The sequence below is a fragment of the Gymnogyps californianus genome, chromosome 3 (assembly GCF_018139145.2).
Source record: "Gymnogyps californianus isolate 813 chromosome 3, ASM1813914v2, whole genome shotgun sequence".
NCBI lineage: Eukaryota > Metazoa > Chordata > Aves > Accipitriformes > Cathartidae > Gymnogyps > Gymnogyps californianus.
Window position 1 is genome coordinate 39,925,248 of NC_059473.1, and position 20,884 is coordinate 39,946,131.

At 46.6% G+C, this 20,884-nt stretch overlaps 1 protein-coding gene across 1 annotated transcript in view; it reads right to left on the minus strand.

Annotated features, from left to right (window-relative positions):
- KIF26B (kinesin family member 26B) overlaps positions 1-9,237 on the minus strand; it is a 300,765-nt gene extending 291,528 nt beyond the window's left edge. The window contains exons 1-2 of the mRNA XM_050895026.1: positions 8,540-9,237; positions 7,876-8,277 (exon numbers count right to left, since the gene is read on the minus strand). Of these exons, the coding sequence (XP_050750983.1) occupies positions 7,876-8,277; positions 8,540-8,602 (465 nt within the window). The 5' untranslated portion in view covers positions 8,603-9,237. The remainder of the gene's footprint in view (positions 1-7,875; positions 8,278-8,539) is intronic.
- Positions 9,238-20,884: the final 11,647 nt, after the last annotated feature.

The following is a 20,884-nucleotide window of genomic DNA, read 5'->3' on the forward strand; positions in this document are numbered from 1 at the left end:
GTGACAACCAAAAGTAAACACAGTTGAAGATGAAAATAAATGTGAAGAAGTACACCAATGCTGGAATTGTAAGTAGCTTTTAACAGCCTTACTACACTGTATTATTTCAAATAAAATAAATTGAATTCTGATACCATAACAATAAATACGAGCTGCAATTGAACACATCAATTTCTTAAAACTGATTCTTTTGTATAGCTGGCATTGTATTTTCCTTTACTTCCTCTTTCAAAAAGTAATTCAAAAGTAATCCCTATATTCTGTACGAGTTACAGCTGAAGTTATGGTTAGAAGCATTGTGCTGCTCTCATCAGTACCTTTCATCAGAGATCACTGGCTCCTCGCATCTGCTGTTGTAATAGCACCTCTAGTCACTCCCTGACCTTTCAATCAAAAGGATCTGAGTTTAGAAAGCAGCGCTATTGAAAGTGTTTGAACTATCTATCATTTTGATAAGAACTAAGGCAGGGAGCAACCACCATGTATTCACACAGGATACCTGCAGGGATGCTAACTTATGACCTTCATACGGAGAAGAGAAAGAAAAGGCACACTGGGAAGCCCACAAGGGGCCAGGATGTCTCAGCCCTGCTCAGACCACGCAGCATGTCTGACTGCTGCTTTAAATGCATGCAAGTATTCCCTGGTTAGAGGCATATGATAGGTAGAGCTGTGGCCTAAATGAAATCCTGCTGATTTCGCTGAAGTCAGAATCCCCTCACTAGGGCCAATTTCATGTAAGTCAATAGACTGACAAGGTTCAGAGCCAGACTTCTCTCTCCCCCTCCCCACTTCTTTGCTCTTTTTATAAGTAACCAGTAATAGTTCATGTCATACAAGGAAGAGTTTTCAATATTTGACATTTCTTGCAGGATCTTTTGAACAGCCTCCATCTCAAGCTCAGAACAGTCCAGTCAACATTCCTCTGCCCTATTAAGTGTCTTATGTTGGTCTGTGCTTTTACTTGGAGAAACCTCAAAAATGCTTTTATCAAAACATTATTAAGCTATACTGTAACATCATCTAAAGAGTGGGGTAGAGGGAAAAGAAGCATAAGCAAATGCATATTCTGGTTATAGATGCTACAAGATATTACAACCGTACCAAGAAGGTGTCTGATTATGTATTTCAGGTTTCAAAACCAGAGATGTAAATACAGTTCTTAGCAGCTTCATTATGCTCATAGTTTATTTTTTAAAAACCCTGGTTTAATGTAGGAAGGTTGTGTAGAAGGCAATTGAAAATAAAACTGGGCAACGTAAGTCACTGGGGATTTGAGTTCCATAAACCTATGAATAAGGATGCACCCATGGTATGATCATCTAAAACAACCTTGCTCCAGTGACCACCCCATGTTAACAGAAACCATTCAATGAAACATTGCCAGGTCTTCCAAACATGCAAGCTGAAGCTTCCAAAGAAAAGCAGCATTTCAATGTGTGACTGCAGCAGACTGCTTGCAGTTATTACTTTACCACAGCTTTCTAGAAGAGCAATACCTTAATCACTGTGACTTCCATCAGTGTCACAGTGCAACCAAAATTTGGTCCAATAATGGGAAAGACTGTGGAAGACACTTCTAGAACTTTCTGCTCTTGTGATACTACTTTGTTTATCAGGGTGTTGTTACACACTACAGCACATTTAATTCAAAGTAAACATGCAATCTGCTGTTCTGCAATCAGGGACAGTTCTTGAATTGCAGCTTCAGCAACAAATAATGTGGACTAGGAATCATTTATGCAGTAGCGAGGGGGAAGTACATATGCTTGTATTCCTCACATTTTATTAACGTACATGCCTCTCAAGCTACAGCATGATACTTTGCTAAGATCTAAGCTAGCAATTTAACTTAGAACATCTCTCATGCTTTTGATATGCAGACCACATGTCACAAAATGCTGCAGTTCCTACTACATCATTATGTAGAGCATGACAGTCAAGTTCACTGTGGTGGCAGGCTGTAAGTTCAGTGCTTGGAAGCACCCCAATTATATGATGTCAAAGGCTATGTGCTGCTGATGTGGCAAAACTGCAATGTCTTTCAACCCTACGTACACAGCACTGCAACGTTCTAATAATCTGCTGACGCAGGCGTGAATCCCATTACATGCCGATGGCCCATACTGGAAACGTGTGACATTTTTTCTAACATTGTCCGGGGAAATTCAGCATGGACTATCTTTCTTCCTTCCTCCCCTTCCAAAATTATACGCCAAAATCCTACGCTTGTTATACAAGATTGTTATGGATGTTGCAACATTTACTTCTAGGAAAATAATAAGACTATCTAAAGATAAAAGGTGATTTTAGAGATCGGTGCAGCATTCATGGCATGTGTAAAGCACCTTGAAGGAACTTTGTCACTTAATAATAGCCTGGCATGAAGAGGCCAGCTACAGACTAAGCATTGACTGTGTATTTCTGAACACAATGTTTTCAGATGCACAGCCAAGTCTCTGTAAAAAAAAAAAAAAATAAAAAATTTTGCTCCTCCTTAGAGATTTACTTCAGATAAGTGTCAATACTTCTCCCCCACCCCCAACAGCTGTGTCTATGGTCTAAAAGTATTTTCTTTTCCGATAGGAAAAACACTATAGTCTCAATTCACTAAATATAATCATAGGCCTGTTCCTAATTTCCAGGACACTAAGTAATGGCGAGCCTTTTTGATCCCATGGAGAAAGCTGCAAAGCTAACAGTTCCAACAACTTCCTAAAAAGCAGTCTTTAGTATACCATATCTTCACCCTTAGCTCGAAGACATTTGCAAGCCTGAAAGAAATATTTATATTATTTCATATGTTGACACTGTGAATTGCAACAGCAAGAATTCCAGCTGCTCCTAGAAAAGGGTTTACATTAATTCGTCAGAGGTGAAGGCATATCCGTTTGTCTCCTCTGGACCTCTGTAAGCAGCTGTAATTCCACGGCAAGTGAAGTAGCTTGTGGTTTCCCAGCTTGCCAGGAAACATACAATTGTAAGAAGATTCACAGATGAGTTATGCTAAATGTTTGGTATTGTGACCTGTGATGCAACACAAAAGAATGGTTGTTGTTGCCTAAACTTTAATGGAGTTAATCCTTCCAAATGCTGACAAATTACTGCCTCAGGCCATTTAAAATCACATTTCTAATGCAATAATCCTATCTGCATTACAATGAGCTGGGATGAAATGATTAGGTGCCTGAGATTTTTTGCACAGTGAATTAAGTCACCATACAGACTGGCCGTGCTTGTTCACAAATGAAAGGTCTGGACAAAAATGAAATTCCATTATTCTGCCACTTGCTAAGCTTTGAGGAAGGGTTCATTACTGTCCTGTCTCTACCAGGAATGTTTCTAAAGTAGCTACAAGCTAACAGGAACCTATTTTTCATTAGATCAGCTTCAGGGCTTTCTTCATTATTAATAATTATTAGTCAAGTCTTTGACTACTGAACACCTCTGAAATAGAAAGGGCTAATTCAATGATACGCAAGCAAAAAATGAGATAGAGTGTCAGTAAATTTGTGAAAAGAGAAAACAAAACTGTACCCTGAATGGAAGTCCTTTCCTTCCCTCTTCACAGACACACTGTGCTAAACCAAAATTTACCCAATTCTTATACTCAGAAGCACAGACGTTTTAGCTAGGGGATAGTCCAGAATATAAACCACCTAACATCATCAGTGCTATCTCTAGCATTTAAAATAGTATCCTTACTTCCTGACCCAAACACAACATGCCCAAGCAGTTATTCATGTCTACACATTCAAATTACCTCTTAGTTTAAAGGCTGTATTCAGGATTTTTGGAATCCCATACTAACAAATCTATAATCACCAGCTTGAGACTACTCTTATTAGCATTCAATTGATTATTTACATACAATATAATTTGACACATAAATATAGCAACTCTTCAATTAAACTTAATGATTCTTTTTTTTGTCGGATGCCTGCGAGGTTAGTGTTCCATTGAAGCCAGAGGATATCACAGATTTGAACTCAAGGCAACCAGATTTCACGCAAAGTCTGATAAACGGAGTATGATGTGATAAACTTCTATGCTAGAACTTTGTCTAATGCCCTTCTGAAAATACAGCCTAAGAAAAAGCTTAAAATTTAAAAAAAAAATCAATATTAGTAATTTGAGACAATCCTTATCATCATGCAATGTTTGATGCTGTAACAAAAACCCCACAAACAATGGCCACCAAATGCTTTAAGATCCTCTAAGTTACGAACTGCAATGTGCAACTCTAACCACCACCTGTGCTAGTCATTTCCCACAGGCGTGCTTCACATGGGGGTTACAATAAGATTTAATTCTCATAAAACATAACCCCTTGTATGGACATAGTTGTTGTACATCAAGTCACATCTGTATCACAAGAGGGGAAGGAGAAACAACAAGCTTTTGGCATCTTTTTGTAATTGGCAGGGAACCTGGCATTTTAAATGGTTAAAATAAAGCAGCACAACTATAACTATATATTACACACCTTTGTGCCTCACCAAAAAAAACCCAAAAACCCCAAATCCCAAGTTTTCATCGTGTTGACATATTAGGAGAGAATGCTTCTATGTAAAACAGAAAGCTCAACACCTCAACACTAACAATGAGCTAGTCAGAAGCAGTTTGCTCCAGGTTAAGTGTAGCTTTTTCCATATCAAATGAAAAGCTTCAGTACATGCTTCATGCATAGAGCCTGGTCTGCTTATGCAGCAATTAAGTATACTATTACACTTTGCAGATATAGACAAACCTTTACATGATTGCACACTGTAGAACACATCAATGTGGGTTCACTTTCAGATAGGTTACTGCAGATTCCAATATCTGCTACTAGATACATAACAAAACACAGACACCCACATGTTCTGCTTGTTCTGCAACACACAATACCCCTGGTTATATGCATTTTAAATACATTATAAATGTGAAACAGGTGCCACAGACTATATTTATAATGCTAATGAAATTTCTAGGCTGTCTTCAACAGCACCAACAAAAGTCACGTAAGTCAGCTAGATCTGGCTGACTAGAAGATGACTGATACACTTTAAATGCTCCATTTAATTGTTCCAATAAAGGCATATCACCAATTAGCTGTGTCCTACTGGGCACCACAGTCTTGAGTTGTAAGATGCTTCACAAGTTCTGAGGGAATACCCAGAACCGGGAATGTGATCTGCTCCTTCTTCCACCGAACTCAGTAGCAGGATCAATTCTACCCTCCCCAAAAACCTATTCCCATAATGTAGCTGGCATTTTTCAGCTGCTAGCTACATTAACACAGCATGGTAGACTCCAGCCTCGACCCAAACAAAAGTAAGTTTTCCCCAGACACGTGACAGGTTTCCACATTCTTGCAAGAGACCCTGTACATCTCACCCTCAGAGGGTGACCCCAGAGCATTACTGTGGCACACACCTGCAAAGGCAGCTCACAGGCCCTGGCTGAGCTGGCAGAGCCTACGCCAACACCCTGCTTTCCCCTAAGCAGACACTGATAAGGCTACTCCATGGATGCCAGCAAAAACAAACTTGCAAGACCAGCACAGCATACCTGGTCCAAAGAAATCAATGGCACTGGCCATGATATTTGTATCCCCTATCACCTAGGCCAAAGCCTTACTGTGCTATGTAGTGTCTGCTGAAGGCAGAAATCACAAGCCCAGAAAGTTCTTAACGGTTGTAAATAAGCCACAAAGGATGAGAGAAAGGGCTGCTTCTGCAAATAGCCACAGGCAGGTAGCGTCCATCTGCAGAAGGGAACTGTATGCAAAAGGCTGGAGTACCTCAACAGTATTGAGCCTGCAAGTACTATTAAGCATAGCGAACAGGGCAGAGGGTCACCATAGCCCACAAAGACCACCTTACTTGTGCCTCCTTCCTTCCCCCTAAATGCACACATTGGATAGCAATGGTTTTGCACTCCTACAGAACTGGAAGGTTTGGAAAGGAGGTGTAAGAAGAAAAAAAGAACGTAGGTAAGGTGGCTAAAAACAGAGAAGTAAGGTTTACTACTGATGTGAATAAAGACTAGCCTGTACAACACCATCAGCTAAACTAAGTAACAATAGTAACACGAGGGTAAGATCTCAGGAAGGCTAGGATGGGCAACAACTACCACTATTACAATAAGAAGAGAAGCCTGTACAAATCTACATGACTGCAAAACCTGTCAATTTCTGTTTAACACTGTGGGAGAGATACAAAGCCTTGATGCTTACATTTTATCCTCCCTCCACCCCCAATCTCAGTTATTCTGGTGGCTCCCATATCTGTATCAGTAATTTCCCACCTATACTTACAGCTGGTAATCACTGCCAAATCACAAAGCCTGAAATTTGTGAAGATTTTGGTACAGGACCACCTTACAGGGCATCAACCATGTATTAATATGGTTAAATTGACTATTAATTTTGGTGGTTCCACCTTTCCCTTTTCATGAATATTTCAGTTAAGTCAGCTCTTGAGACAAGGTAACAACCAGCCCTTGAGTCTTTTGTTCAAGAAAGCACCAACTCCCTCTCAAACGGCACGTAAATAAATAATAGAGGGTACAACACAACAGCAATGCCAGGGACCCTCTCTCAGCAGTCGGCCCTGTTCCATGACACTCCTTTATCGTAACCACTAATGAAAACTCTTTGAAGTGGAAGAGTAAATATTATCATTTGATAGTACCTGGACCCAACAGGGCAAACAAAATTGCATTGTATTACATTCTGGGAGCTGTAGACCCATTCACAATACAACACTCGCAGGGTTGCTATGGACAAACCCAATGCTTACTATTTTGGTAGCACAGGGTCAGCCAAGGGCTGCTGGTCACTCTTTCAGGACTCTTAGCCTTAATCTTTATATGCACCGCAAACAGGAAAAACAAAAAACCAATGCCAAAAACAAAGCAAAAACAAGGAATTTCAGAGTATGCCTTTGGAGGTACCAGAATTCCCAAGAGGCAGAAAGCAGACTTCCAACTCTATCCATGATCAGTCAGCTCTTAAAACCAGAGGCCAGGTTTCAGAAATGCTTGCATGCTCTTTAGGCACAGGATTATTCAACCCAATGCTCAGGGTCCAGCAGCTTCAAGTATTTTGAAGTCTTCTTATTAAAAAAAAAATTTTAAAAATCTAGCATTTCTCTGTAAGAGAGAAGCATCACCAAGCTGTCCTTGTGTTAATGACACCCAGGAGAGCTGGGTTCAATGCCATGGTCTGCAACAGCCTCCCTGGGTGACCTTTGGGCTCACACAGCATTTCAATGCCTCATCTGAGCCTGGAGCTACAGAAGGGTCTTTCCTGCACCTGGCCCTGCAATGGAAGTACAAACCATGGGCATCAGACCGTACACACCATACCACTAACTTGGCTGCCAAGTCTCAGGATATTTTGTAAATCCATCCTGTAGGGATCAAAGACAGCAAAAGGGGAAGGGACCAATGACTCCCATGGGGCATTCCCACCCTTGCTTGTCCCCCACTAGGAACAAGAACAAGTACACGGGGAAATAACACCACAAAAAACACTATCAATGCAACGAAAGAGAGAGGCAAGGAGCGAGCTTGAGGGACTGTCACAGATGCCCCCTGAAGCCCGGCAGCCCTCCGGAGACAGAGGGACCCTGCTCCACATGAAGCAGGAGGAGGTGATGGGAAAAGGGAACAAGACCAAGACGGGGCAAACCCGAGTAAAGCCTAAAACCCTCAGCCGTGACACCGGCAGAGGGGAGCCCAGGTGGCCGGCAGCCCCAACGGGAAGCCAGCTCGCAGCCCCACCGGCCGCGGCGGGCCGCTCCCAGGCGGCTGCGGCCCCGCAGCGCAGGCAACGCCCGCGCCGGGCGGCACACGGATCCCCCCGCTGCCCCCCGGCCCCTCGCTCACCTTGCTGCTGACGGGCCCGGGAATGAGGAGCTTCAGCGCCTGCCTCTTCAGCTCCGCCAGGCGGGCGTTGCAGTGCTCGCACCAGACGCCGCGGTCGGAGCCTGGCGAGGAGCCGCCGCCGCTGCCGGAGCCCGGCGAGCCGGTGCCGAAGCCCGGCGAGCCGCCCAGCGAGCCGGGGGAGCTGGTGCCGATGCCGGGCGAGGCGGGTCCCGGCGAGCCGGTGAAGGAGCCCGGCGAGGAGGTGCCGGAGCCGGGGGACGGGGTGCCGGAGGAGCCCAGGGCAGAGCCGGCTCCCTCCGGCGCCGGGCGACTCCCCGCCCGGGACTCCTCGTACGCCTTCCGGTACCAGCTCTCGGGGGAGAAGGGGGCGGCAGGCTTGGTGGGGGAGCAAGGGTCGGTCACCTGGAGCGGGAGAAGGAGCAGCGGGTCAGGCAGGGAGGCCCGGCGGCGCCGGCAAGTTTCGCTCGGACGCTCCGCGCCCGCGGCGGCCCCCGCGCCTCGCCCGCCCCCGCGGGGCGCCCAGAGCCGCCGCCCCGCACCGCGGAAGTTGAGCAGGGCCGGGGGGGCGATAGCCGGCGGCGCCGGTAATCGCCGGGCGAGGGGCGCGGGAGCCCCGGCACGGCGGCGGTCACCGCTCCGAGCCGCTCCTCCGCCGACAACTTACCCCGTATTTTCTGCTCCGCGCCGTGACCGCAATCCTCTCCTTATTTCCAGCCACTGAATTCATGGTGGCTTCGCAGCGCGGCGGGAGGGTTTCCTACAGGTTTCCCAGTCCGCATGCGAAGGGAATAGCCGGTCCCGGGAAGTCCCCCGCGGAGCGGGCAGGCTGCTCCCTCCGCCGGGCGCAGCCTCCGCCGCCTCCGACGGGATCGCTCAGCCCCAAAACACCGTCAGTTCTCGGGAAACCGCTTGGGGCTGGGTTTTTTTCCCGGTCGGTTTTTCCTCATTGTCTTCCCTCTCGTTCCCTTACAACCCTTGTTTTCACAGAAACAGCAACATCCAGAGCAGGAGCATTCCCCCCGGCAGGCAGCACAGCTCTCCTCCGCAAGTGAGGCGAAGCATCCAAGGTAGCTTTAGGAAGGTGAAAGAGGGAGCGGGCGCCGCGCTCGCCCTAGCAGAGGCGCTTTCTGCCTCCGCTACAGCGGCAACTTGTTTCCTTCCCCAAGGTTTGTAACTGAGTTAAAAGAAATCCTCCAAAAATATTGGGATCCAGGCTCTGGGAGGAGCCTCCGCGTCCCTTGCAGCCAATATCCTCCTGCCCATTTGGGCCTGACAGTTTTGCAAGGGAAGGGAAGGAAGATCCGGGCTGCGGAGCTCTCTGCGCTCCCCGGTCAGCGGCGGAGCTGCAGGGCCGGCGGCGCCGGAGGCTGCAAGCAGACTGCCAGAGCCTCACCGCAGATCTGTGCGATGCCTCGGCTGCCAGGAGGGTCCATTTTATTTTGCAGTATTTCTTGATTGACGTCTGTGATTTCCCCCCTCTTCTTGAAAAGGGTGGGCGGGCGGGCGGGGGGGAACCTTGTTGCTTCCACCGCAGTTATTGGTTAGTTGCCTCTATTCAGGGCTTTAATGAATATGATTTCACAAGTGTTCCCAATCCTCCCTAAATAACTAGGAAAGAAAAGCAAGCTGTATTTATGACAGTCACTGGCATCCCTTTTCCGTGTTGTAATTTTACGTGTATTAATTTAACTTGCAGTCAAGGGCATAGTAAATTGATCTCTTAACAATGAAATTCTACAGACTTGTGTCCCTATTAATCTTTCCCTTCTAATTGTGATTTCTTTTTGCGGGTCATGTGTATCTGGTTACATATCTTTTTTTATTTCAAATCCTGCAGATAGCACAATCATCTCTTAACAAATCTTCCTCCTCAAAACAGGTTGCCGATTTTCTCAGAAATGGATGCAATAAAGAGCTAAATGACAGATTCCCCTGATACAGTCATAACATGGATGGGTTGATGCAATTGAGAGGGCAGAACACACAGGGGACTTGCATCCACCTTTCCAAGCTCCTATTGTTACTTCCATATAAATGCATCCTTCCAGCAGCCCTAATGTACCTGGGCTGTAACAGCCGTGAGGAAACAAAACCAGCCCACAGCATCACTGAGCACAGAATCTCCCAGTGTCTTTCTGTTTTCACAGATACTCTGCCAGTAGTAAAGATGTGTAAGATGCTCTGCTGTGTTTTAACTTCACTAGGTTATCACCCTTAGACTGGAACGGCCATTCCTGATCTGGTTAAGAAAGCTTTAATCTAAAGCTGACACAAGCAATGCCGCCCAAGGTAGCGAGGCTGCATCAGTAGTGCCTTATGCATTTACATAGGTGCCTACAAAAAGCTGACCAAACTGGCAAACAAAGGAGATGCACCCTAGCTCCTGCTGCATGTGAATGGGTTTCACATAAAACTGCACGCAGAAATCCTGTGGTTTGTTCTGTAGACAGACGTGATAGGGATGACAAGGTAATGCAGGAAAATGCCGTGCAAGTCTACAGCAGTACAGAGCAGGTCTAGTCCGTAGGCCCCAAGACACTGACTGTAGGCAGCCACGTGCCACTTGCACCACGGTGTGTAACTGCTCATTTTCTGGGCTCAGCGATTCTGGTGACGAACTGGCAGATTTGCTTTGTTTTTCAGCAGACCTTTAATTACCAAGCTGCTAGCTCTGCCTGCCTAATCACATCTGCTCTGTCAGTGATCATCATCCTGTGCGCAACGGCATGCCTATCTCAGGAGACGATGGGCAAGGGGCAGCAGCTTGATGAGCGTTCTGACAACTTCCAAACCGCACACCAGGGCCCGGTCGGGACCGGGAGGCCGAGCTCTGCCAGCACCCCGGCCTCCGCTTTCTCCACAGATCCTCGGGCCCGGGGCAGTGCGCGGACCCCCCGACAGCTCAGGCAGGGTCAGTGAGGCAGCACCTTACAGCAGGCTGGCGGAGCATGGGGAGCAAAACGGCGTTTAAAGGCTGTGTGCTTCCCAGCAGCCCGGCAGGGGGAGAGCGGAGGGAAGGAACCGGCCCGCGGGAGGCGAGGCGGGCTGTGAGTGACCGCGCTGCTCCCCAGCTCCAGCGGCAGGTTCGGGGCGGGTGCCGCCCGCCGAGTGCCCAGAGCCGCCGCCGCGCCACAGCCGGTTCCCGCCGTGGGGCGAGCAGCAGGGCTGACCGTTAAGCCGCCGGTTTACCGGCCCACCTGGGTGGGAGCGGGGTGGGGTTGAGGCCGTGTAACCCGCAGGCGAGCGGCGCCGCCGGCGCGGAGGGGCGGTGGTGGGCGCGGCCGCGCGGGGCGGGGCGCGCGGCCCGGCGGCGTTGGCGGGCGGCGGGCGCCCTCTGCCGGCGGCTCGCGGCGGCTGCCGCGGGGACGGTTGGGCGGCGGCGGCGGCCGTTGGTGCCCGGCGGTTGGGCGGGCGCGGCCGTGCCGTGTGCGGAGGTGCGGGGAAGGAGGCGGCCACCGCTCCCCCGGCCCCGCTCGAGTGCGGCGGGCGAGCAGCCAGCTCCGCTGGGGCACGGGATCCGCAACGGGTTGCCGGGGCCCGGCGGCGAGCAGCGCTGTCCCTCCTTCAGAGAAATGCCTGCCGTCCCTGCGGTGGCGAGATCGGGCTCCTCCGGGCACGACTGCAAAGGGCTGTCAAAGCGTGCCTTTTTCCTGCGTTGAACTCCTCGTAGGGTTTTTAGGACAGGAGATGTTGCCTCCTGCCCCACTGCTCCCGGGGGGGTCAGATCCTACCGGTGTGCCATGCTCCCCCAGAGAGTTGGGCCTGTGGTGAGGTGCCTGCTCTCAGCCAGCTCCTGCCCACCTGGCATCACTTCCCTTCGTTCCTGCCTGCTGCCCGGCTGGCTGAGGGTTCCAGCAGTAGCCCAAACAAGCTGGGTTCATACCCAGGGCTTCGGGAGGCACTGGCAGCCTGGGTGCCTGCCAGCAGCGTGGCTGAGGGGGAGATGATCTCTGGCAAAGGGGCACTGGAGCAGATGGAGTAGCCCAGGGGAAAAAACGCAATCCCATCCACATGGCAGGATCTTGAGGAGGATGTCCACGGCTTTCTTAGTCCTTAGCTGATGGCTAAGTTTGGTTCGAGGTGGAGAAGTAGGGTCATGAGTGGTGAGGAGGAAGAACACCTCCAGTCAGGAAATTAGGACCTCAGGACATGGTGAAATTGTCGTCTGAGCCTGAAGAGTCTCGGTAGCAAACTTCCATTTTCTCACCTCTCAGGTTGGGGGGAACTGTTAAGAAGGGGGCATTGAGAGAGCTCCTCTTCCAACTTGCAGTCTTGGAGGACTTTATTGGCCAAGCGTGAGGGATGGCTCTGTTGCTGCTGGATCAGCTCTCCCTCCTGACAGGTGTCAGTATTTACTGACATTTTGGGCCATTCAAGAAAGGCTTTATTGAACTGTGAAAATTTTTGGAAGCTGAGATATTCCAAATTCTCCAGTTTGAGGTATTTTGCTGCTAAAATCTTTCCAGTTCTTGTTATTTTGTGCTGGCCAAAGTATAGGACGCTAGTATCGCTCCAGCAAGAAGCTCTGCTAAGAACCCTTTCTCTGGGTTAACACCTTCCTCTCTGAGAAGCATTGAGGTGTAGCTTTCTCCCTCTAGGCTCCCTTGTGTGGCAGTTGATAAGGTTTCCTCTTACAGCCCCTCCTGCTCCATGTGTCACTAAGGAAAGACGATCAGTTAGATAATCACCAACATGCCAATGACAGGTAGCTCCACAGCTACCTCTCGATTTCAAGTTTACACATTTCTTCTGTTATCGTAACCAGCAGTCATGGGAATCTGCCTTAACCTTAGTCCTGGCAAATCATTTATGCTAGCAGTTCAGAAGTTAGACTAATTGTTGTTCTTAATTGCAGACAGAGCTGAAAAAATTGGGCTGTTCAGACATTTATGAGGAAGTGGACAGGAGCCAAAGCCTTGGATGCAGGCATAAGTATCAGAGGTTCAAGCAAAAGCTGGTCTCAAAGCATTGAGGGTGGACTTCGATCTCGATCTAGATACTGCACCTTTATGGATTGTTGTGACCTGTCTCTTAGCTAGTATACAAACTTCCAGTTTCTCCATCACACCGCAGTGCGTTTGCCGTGGTGTACTATCACTCTGCTGCTTTTAGTGGATTTCTACTCAGTGTATCTCAGTGTGGGTGCAATTAAATCTGACCTAGAAGTTTGGCTTCATCACTCAAATCTGACATGCTGGCACAAGCCCAGTTCTATCAATAAACAGCAGTTTATGAGAGCTGGAAATGTTGGTTGCATCAAAGAAATCCTTTGAGGTATTCACATTTATAATAAATCTCAGGATAAAAAAGGTGACAGCAACTGTAACTTGAAGAGTCATCACTGCCTGCACAGAAGCTTTGTTTCCAAGTTTGGTGCTAATAAGTCTCAGTATCAGGTCTTACTTACAATTTTAAAAAGCTTCCTTGGGGAGATTTAAAATGCGTGACAGCTCCGATACTTGCTTAAAGCTGCATATTAATAAGCTGGAGTCTGCTGGGGGACAGGGAGGAAATTGAAGGCATTTGTAGTAATAGTGACACAGAATTAATTGTAAAGATAGAAACAGCTAATTATTAAGAGCTACAAATAAAATCACCAGAACTTTCCCAGTTTGATATATTTCTTCTCTAAAACCATTCCGGTTCTTGTTCTCATCCACTTGCCAAAGTATAGGATCGTTTCAGCAAAAAGCTCTAGCACATCAAGCACATTAAGTCCCTTATCCTTTTGTGTAGCACACACATCAGCAGAAACACACATATCCACAGCTCGAGTATTCTGCAGGATTTAGGAATTCATGCAGTACAGGAGGAAATCAGCTGTATAGACAGCATTTGTACTTCTGGTGTTGCAGGTAATGATCCTTCTACAGTATCTGGGATATACTGTGCTTCTGGAGTGTGTTTTTCTGCTTGCTCTTGACAATTGTTGAGGATGATATCGTGGGGAATTAAGACTGGGCATTTCCTCCGTATGAGGTGGCAGCTGAGGTGTTTGCTGTAGCACAATTTCTAAATCAGTCCCAAGATTTACCTCCTGTGTCAGCGTAAAAAAAGACTGACACTGGAAAATGTGTACTTCTCACGCACTGCTACAGTCCCTAGTTCTGGGCGGCATAACATGGACAGGGTACTCTCTAAGTGGTCCTTACTACAGCTTCTACTTCTTGCTGTTACCAGCAGATCTGCATCAGTACACTTTAAGTATGCTTTTTCCTGCTCCAAGCAACAGCAGAGTTTTACTGTCAGCCTGACAGGGGTATGCCTCCCTGTTTGCTTGGCATAGCCCTTTTGCCTGAGGGCCATTGCACAGGTGTTTAGCCTGTACTTTCCTTGCTCCACTGAAAGCCTCCTTGAATCTCTCCGTAATATAAAAGGAAGCTGTTGGTGTTCAAATTTGGACAAAGAGTCTCATTCCATTGCAAACCAGTTGCCTTTAAATCTCACCCTTACCCGATAACAAAAGCAATCTATTTTCCCAAAGGGCTGTCTATTTGGATTTATTTTGAATGGAAAATTTTTCTACATCTCAAATGTAAAATATTTCATAGATTTTCTAGAAACTGCTTTCATAGTTTCTGCCACACAGCACTGCCTACTTCCATAAATCTTTATGTTCTCAGTAAAAATCAATGCCTACTTATTAACACAATATTGATATGTGTTTCATAAGTAATAAAGGATGCGGTGTCATGCACATACGTATACTCACAGAGCAGGGTTGCATGGAGAAGTTTACAGTCATTTTATGCAGTGGGATGCATTGCAATGACAAGTCTGCAGCCAATTTCGGTTAAGTTCATAAATCCAAATACCGAAATTTGACAGAATCCCATTTTCTGTTACTCAGGCACAATAAGCATTCATTGCAACTCCAGAACTAAAGACAAGCCTGAAAAATGGAACAAAGTGGGAGTACCTGTGAATCCTGAAGCACCAAGCCCTAGCAATGCAGATTTTACACAGAACAGCAGCGGAGCAAGAAAATATTGGAGTAACAGCAGCCAGTCACAGGCTCTGAAGGAGAAAGATGTGAGCTGCTTCTTGTCTAGAAACCCTGCTTGCCTCTGCGGGTGCGTGGAAGAGCCATCGACTGCTTGCTGTGCCAGGCTTGGTGGAGCCACATCCAGGGTAATTCCACAGCAGCACCCGGCATCTGTGGGGTTGTGACGGAAGCCCCCAGCGAAGGCGTCTGCTGGCTGCCTCGGCCGGCGGAGCCATGATGAGGGAGCCCGTGGCAGCCTGAACTGCTGGGACCTGGCTCTGGCATGCTGCTAGTGATTCTCCCCAAGCGCAGGGACACCGGCTGGAGATATTAGAGGGCAAAGGATTCCTTTTAAACATTCTTCAAAGACTCTCCTAACTACCTCAGGGGCCGAGGAAAAACGTGTCTTCCAAAAGAATTATTCTCAGTAACCTTCTTTGGATGGAAGAGGGGAGAAGATGGTATTAATGGTATTAACAAATAACGACATTAACAGGAGGGATATAGGCCAGCATGTGCCAAAGTTGGAAAACAGGCAAAGAGGCTGCTGGAGGGCAGCAAGCGCAAAGCCAGTGTGAGTGCCTGCTTTGCCCGAGGAGCCAGGCACACAGGCAAGCAGTGCAGATGGCTGGAAGGGGGTAAGCGGAGATAACATAGCAAAGTGAACAGGCAGCCCTGAGAAACAAACAGCGAAGCGTTTATATCATCACATTTTTATGCTGCATCCTTTCTTGTTGCAGGAGTAATTTATAGCAGTACAGATCAACAGCAGAGCTGGCATCACAGGCACTAGTCTATCATAGTCTTGAATGTGTAAATGCCTTAAATGAAACACTGCATAAAAGGCAGCAGGCATTTCTTCTCTGCACCTCAGCTCACCTGAGATGAACTAATTCAACTCAGTGCTCAAACAACAGAGAATTACATTCATGATAAGCTACGTCAGAGGTCGCACCCCAGTATGTTCCTGAGATTTTTGTAACAGTAGGCACTCCAGATCTGTGAGCATCTGTTTCATCTGAAACCCTTTTTCAACTCCTTTTCAAACATTTCATACATTTCTTTTATCACCAAGTTTAGGGTTAAAAGTGAACCTTACAGCATGCAGATTTCCAAAAATTTTAATGTTCCATTTTTCTCTTTGCTGTACATCATTCCATGCTGATTATATTCTTTATGAAGCAACTGCAGAGGGCTGATGACTGGCTTATCTGCCTGCCATTTCCCTCACACCTCTTTGTGACCTGCCTTTAGTTTGTCATTGCCTTGAAAGACACAGTTTGGTCCCTGTATCCCTCTCTTCATCAGCTCACTGGCAGCTGGGGAAGCAGAGCCATGGCTAGACCTGGCACCTCCTGTGGACGCAGGTCAGTGGCCAAGAAAGGTATAGAGAGCTGCTCTCTTTGCCCTTCCCTGTCTACCACAATGAGTTTTCGTCTAGCTTACTCATGCTCTCCTGCTCTGACTGCATGAGTAACCCATCGGGGGAGTCCAGGAGTCTTCATGACTGGACCCAGATGACTGCAGTTTTTGCGTCTGCCTGTCAAGGGACGTTCAGACTTGGCAGCACAGCTCTGGAGAGCTCAGAGCAGGGGATGAGTAAGGCATACCTGTTCCTCAGAGGGACACTGTGAGGCCGGTGCTCCGGGTGAGCATGGTTTGCTGTGCACAGGAACTTCTTTCAGGTTTAAACAAATGAGCAGTCTTGTCACTAAGCACAGAAGTCAGCGTGGGGGAGATGACTCCAACAGCCTGGTGTGTGCCCAGGCAGGCTTGGGTAAAGTACTGCTGCACGGTTTCAGGGCAGGCATACTCACAGCTTTAGGAAAGTCTCCGTCTGTCCCCTCAAGCTGTGCTCTGTCCCTGGAAGCAACATAAGCAAGGGGCAGCTGTGCTCAGCAGCATGTCCCCACCCGCCGCCTTAATGATGTGGCTCTTTTCTGAATGATAACTATTCTGTCAACAGAGGGAAAACAATCCCATACCTTGGCAGCTAGCAACACAAACACAGTTTTAGAGGTGGGCTGGCAGCAATTGGTGGGCATTTCTTCCTACTGCTGGAAAGCTTTGGCAGAGTGGAATGCATTACCTCATGTTACCACGTTCAGGAGAACTGTGTCTTCTATTCTTTGGAGAGGGCTTGTCTGCTTGTGAAAGTTTTACCAATTTAACATAAATGGAAGTTTAAATTGCCTTCATGAAATCAGCGTGACCCTCTTGGATTGTTATTTGTTTGGATTTAAAGCTCCTTTTACTGGTTACACCCATTTAGCTTGTGCCCATGTGAGCAGGTGCAAATTGAACTGGAGAGAGCCAGCTTTAAGCTGGTAGCAATGTTCAGACATAAAGCTGCACCAGTTTGACAAAGCCAATTTAACGTAACAGCCCGTCTAGGTTTAACCCCAGCCGGCAACTAAGCACCACACAGCCGCTCGCTCACTCCCCCTCCCCAGCAGGATGGGGGAAGAGAATTGGAAGGGTAAAAGTGAGAAAATCTGTGGCTTGAGATAAGAACAGTTTAATAATTAAAATAAAATAAAATAATAATAATGATGATGATAATAGTAATAGTAATAATAATAAATTGTAATTAAAAGGAAAATAACAAAGAGAGAGAAATAAAACCCAAGAAAGACAAGTGATGCAAATGAAAACAATTGCTCACCACCAACCGACTGATGCCCAGCCAGTCCCTGAGCAGTGGCCCTCCCGCCAACCTTCCCCCTAGTTTTATTGCTGAGCATGACGTCATATGGTATGGAATATCCCTTTGGTCAGCTGGGGTCAGCTCTCCCAGCTGTGTCACCTCCCTGCTTCTTGTGCACCCCCAGCCTCCTCACTGGTGGGGTGGTGTGAGAAGCAGAAAAGGCCTTGACTCTGTGTAAGCACTGCTCAGCAATAACGAAAACATCCCTGTGTTATCAACACTGTTTCCAGCACAAGTCCAAAACACAGCCCCATACTAGCTACTATGAAGAAAATTAACTCTACTCCAGCCAAAACTAGCACACAGCCATAACTGCACTGTAGAAAGATGAATACTTTGCAAACAACTGTGCTGGTGGAGGAGGAGGTTAGCACTCTTAGTCTGCCCCCACTGCTCCTCACTGCCTCTTTCCCAGAGGTTTCCCTCTCTTCAGACCCATCAGGATGTCTCTTTATGCATAGACAGGGCTTCGGAGTATTTATAATCGCCTACATTTTAATTTGGTTGTTTAGCCTTGTCCATATTAAAGAAATGTTCACCCATGTAATTAGCCTTATTGAGCATTTTAACCAGTGCTAGCCTCACCGCTGTATTCATTGCATGATGTCTGATCTTCAATGATGCAACGACATCAATTTACAGTAATTAATTTGGTCCAAATGTCCTAGCACGGGCAGGGTGAGAGTCTGGAAAGTGACTGATGCTGCAGGAGTCACACTGCCATTCTGTGACCAAGGAGTTTTGGAGAGCAGTCAGGTATTCGATATGGGAATGCGGTATGCTGCAGTGACAGCTCAGGCTGGTCCCGTCTGAAAGTACAGAGCAATCTTCTGGGATGAACATTGCTAGGTGAGGGCAATTGTTAATAATTTTAATATTTACTGAGAAGCCTTGAGTGCCAGTATGTTCACACAGTTACTTCTCTAATGAGACTGCAAACTGAAACAGGCCTTTGGTCCATAAGAGCTAGAATCTGTGCCCGGGAGCTGGCAAATCTCTGTGTGTGTGCTGGGAGCAGCCGGGGCTTCTTTATTCACTAACAGGAACAGAGCCGGGCTGGGAAGGCAGCCTGAGGACAGGATGCCTTTTGGATCCCGAAGGCTCAGGTGATTTTGTATTGATCTGTGTTCTTGTTGGGGGGGGAGTGTCACGACTGGTGTTTGCTCCCATGTTATTTACACTTTAGTCTATATGATGATGGTGTCTTTGCTAGGTGGAAGAGATACTGCAAGCCTGGGAGGCACGTTTTTTTAAGGTTGTTTACATACAAATAAATAAACAAACCCGTAACAGTGACTGGAAGATCTCAAGAGAAACGGAGTGTTTCTATAGCATGCTAGGCCTGCTTAAAACAGAAGAGTGTAGTGATTCTGACTTTTTTTTTTCCTAGGAAAAACTGCACTCTGCCTCAGGGTGGTGATGAGAGTTGATGTAAGGATCACCCTCTAGAGAGGAATGTATGTAAGGTTGTATCATTCAGAGAATCTTCATCTTATTTGGGCTTCAAGCTGATGCGTTTATCACAGAGAAAACATTTTCATTGCTAAAAAGTATGGAGAAAGCTCCAGAGGGACCGGAAAGTGTATTGCCAAAATTTCTAAAGTTGAAACTGTCCTATTACATGCCACACAGCTGTGAAATTGCATTCAGAAAACCTGTAGGGAGATACAGCCTATCCTGTCAGACAGCCACCCTGTTCTCACTTGCAAAGGTTGATGTCTCATGAAGGTGGTTCTCAGAATTACCCGGGAAGCAAACATCTTTGGCTGACAAATATAGATTACTGACTTTTTTTTCTGTGTATGTCAGGTTGTCCAGTTGTTCACATTCTTTCACATGCTTGACTGGAACAAATTTTCTTAGGCTTCAAAACTAAGGTTGTAACCTTTTAAGGAAGTGTTTTAGGAAGCTGCCCAGATGCTCACTAATCAGTGGGGGGTCCATGTGACTTGAAGAGGCTTTGTTGAATGCGTCTTTGACAAACTAGGAAGAAAAAATTGCTCTATACAATTCAAGTCAATTTGGAAAAGAATGGGCAGCTAGGGCCATGTGGCAACTTCAGAATTACTAATTGCCATGCAAATAACAATAAAATGAAGGCTACAAGCTTGTAGGCTTCTTCAGGGGAAGGTCCTGACAACATTCAGGAGTCTGGCAAAGGGTGGGTGGGTGTGTTTCTTTGTGTGACTCTGTGTTTACCATTTTCTGTGTTGAAAGAAAAACACGTATGTCTCCTCCTAAGATGAACTGTTTACTATAAAGGCTACCCACCTGCCTAGACACCTGTTGCTCTTTTTGTTTATAGCATATTAATGAAATGAAATGGGTTAATTAGGCATTAGAGTTGTATTCAGACTTACTAAGGAGATATTAAAACTTTCAGAAGTAAAACAATAAATCATTATAGATACTTATCTACAGATAGTTATTTTACATGTCTCATAAGCATTACCAGTAATGGTTCTGTAAACCAGTCTTGAATAATGGTCAATTCACATTCCTTTGAGCAAACAGGCCAAGGAGGTGTTTTTTAGTGGATTGCATGAATGAAGTTAGTTTGCTAACTAAACTCAACATCCTGTATATTCAAGATTGCTCTCCAAGCTTTAGCCACATGGAATACTGATAACAGCAATCCTTAAAACTCAAGAACCTTACCGCTCTTGTCTTGATAAATGAGGATAACTTGCATACATCACAACCACAAAGACTTTTTTTTCATGGAGCACAAGACTAATCCTGAAATTCTTCTGCATGCCTTCTTCAAGCAGGTAAGAAGTTCCTTACTTTTAAACAGGGTCTGCATTTTCTTATTGATGATACCTGCCAAGTGGTTGGTGCCAGGATGTGGCACCTTAATGAGACTTGTTTGCTGGTGCACTTTGACATCACGTCTGTTGCAAGAAAGGGCCCAGGCTACCTCTCTTCCTTCTCAGACCCAACTTCTTTTTAGGGTCTTGAAGTTGTCAGTAAGGGGAACAAATATGAAGAATCTGTCTTAACAAACTCTGCTTACAAGGAAGTAACTTCCTTTGACCCATGGACTAGCTTGGCAAGCACAGACCATGCAGGAAAGTGGAACATGGAGCCCCAATTAATGAGTAATTGAAGGACTGTTCTGCAAAAATGGAAACCATTTCTAATCTGTGAATGTAGCAGTGCGTGGCCGATCTACAGATTTCTGTAATTAGCAGGCATCCAAAATATGCTGTTGACGCCACCAGAACCCCTGCAGAATGAGGCGTTCTCTCCAGGAGGAGGAAGATGGCAGTCAAAGTATGCTCTTGTATATGAACTTTTGACCCATCCAAGTACCA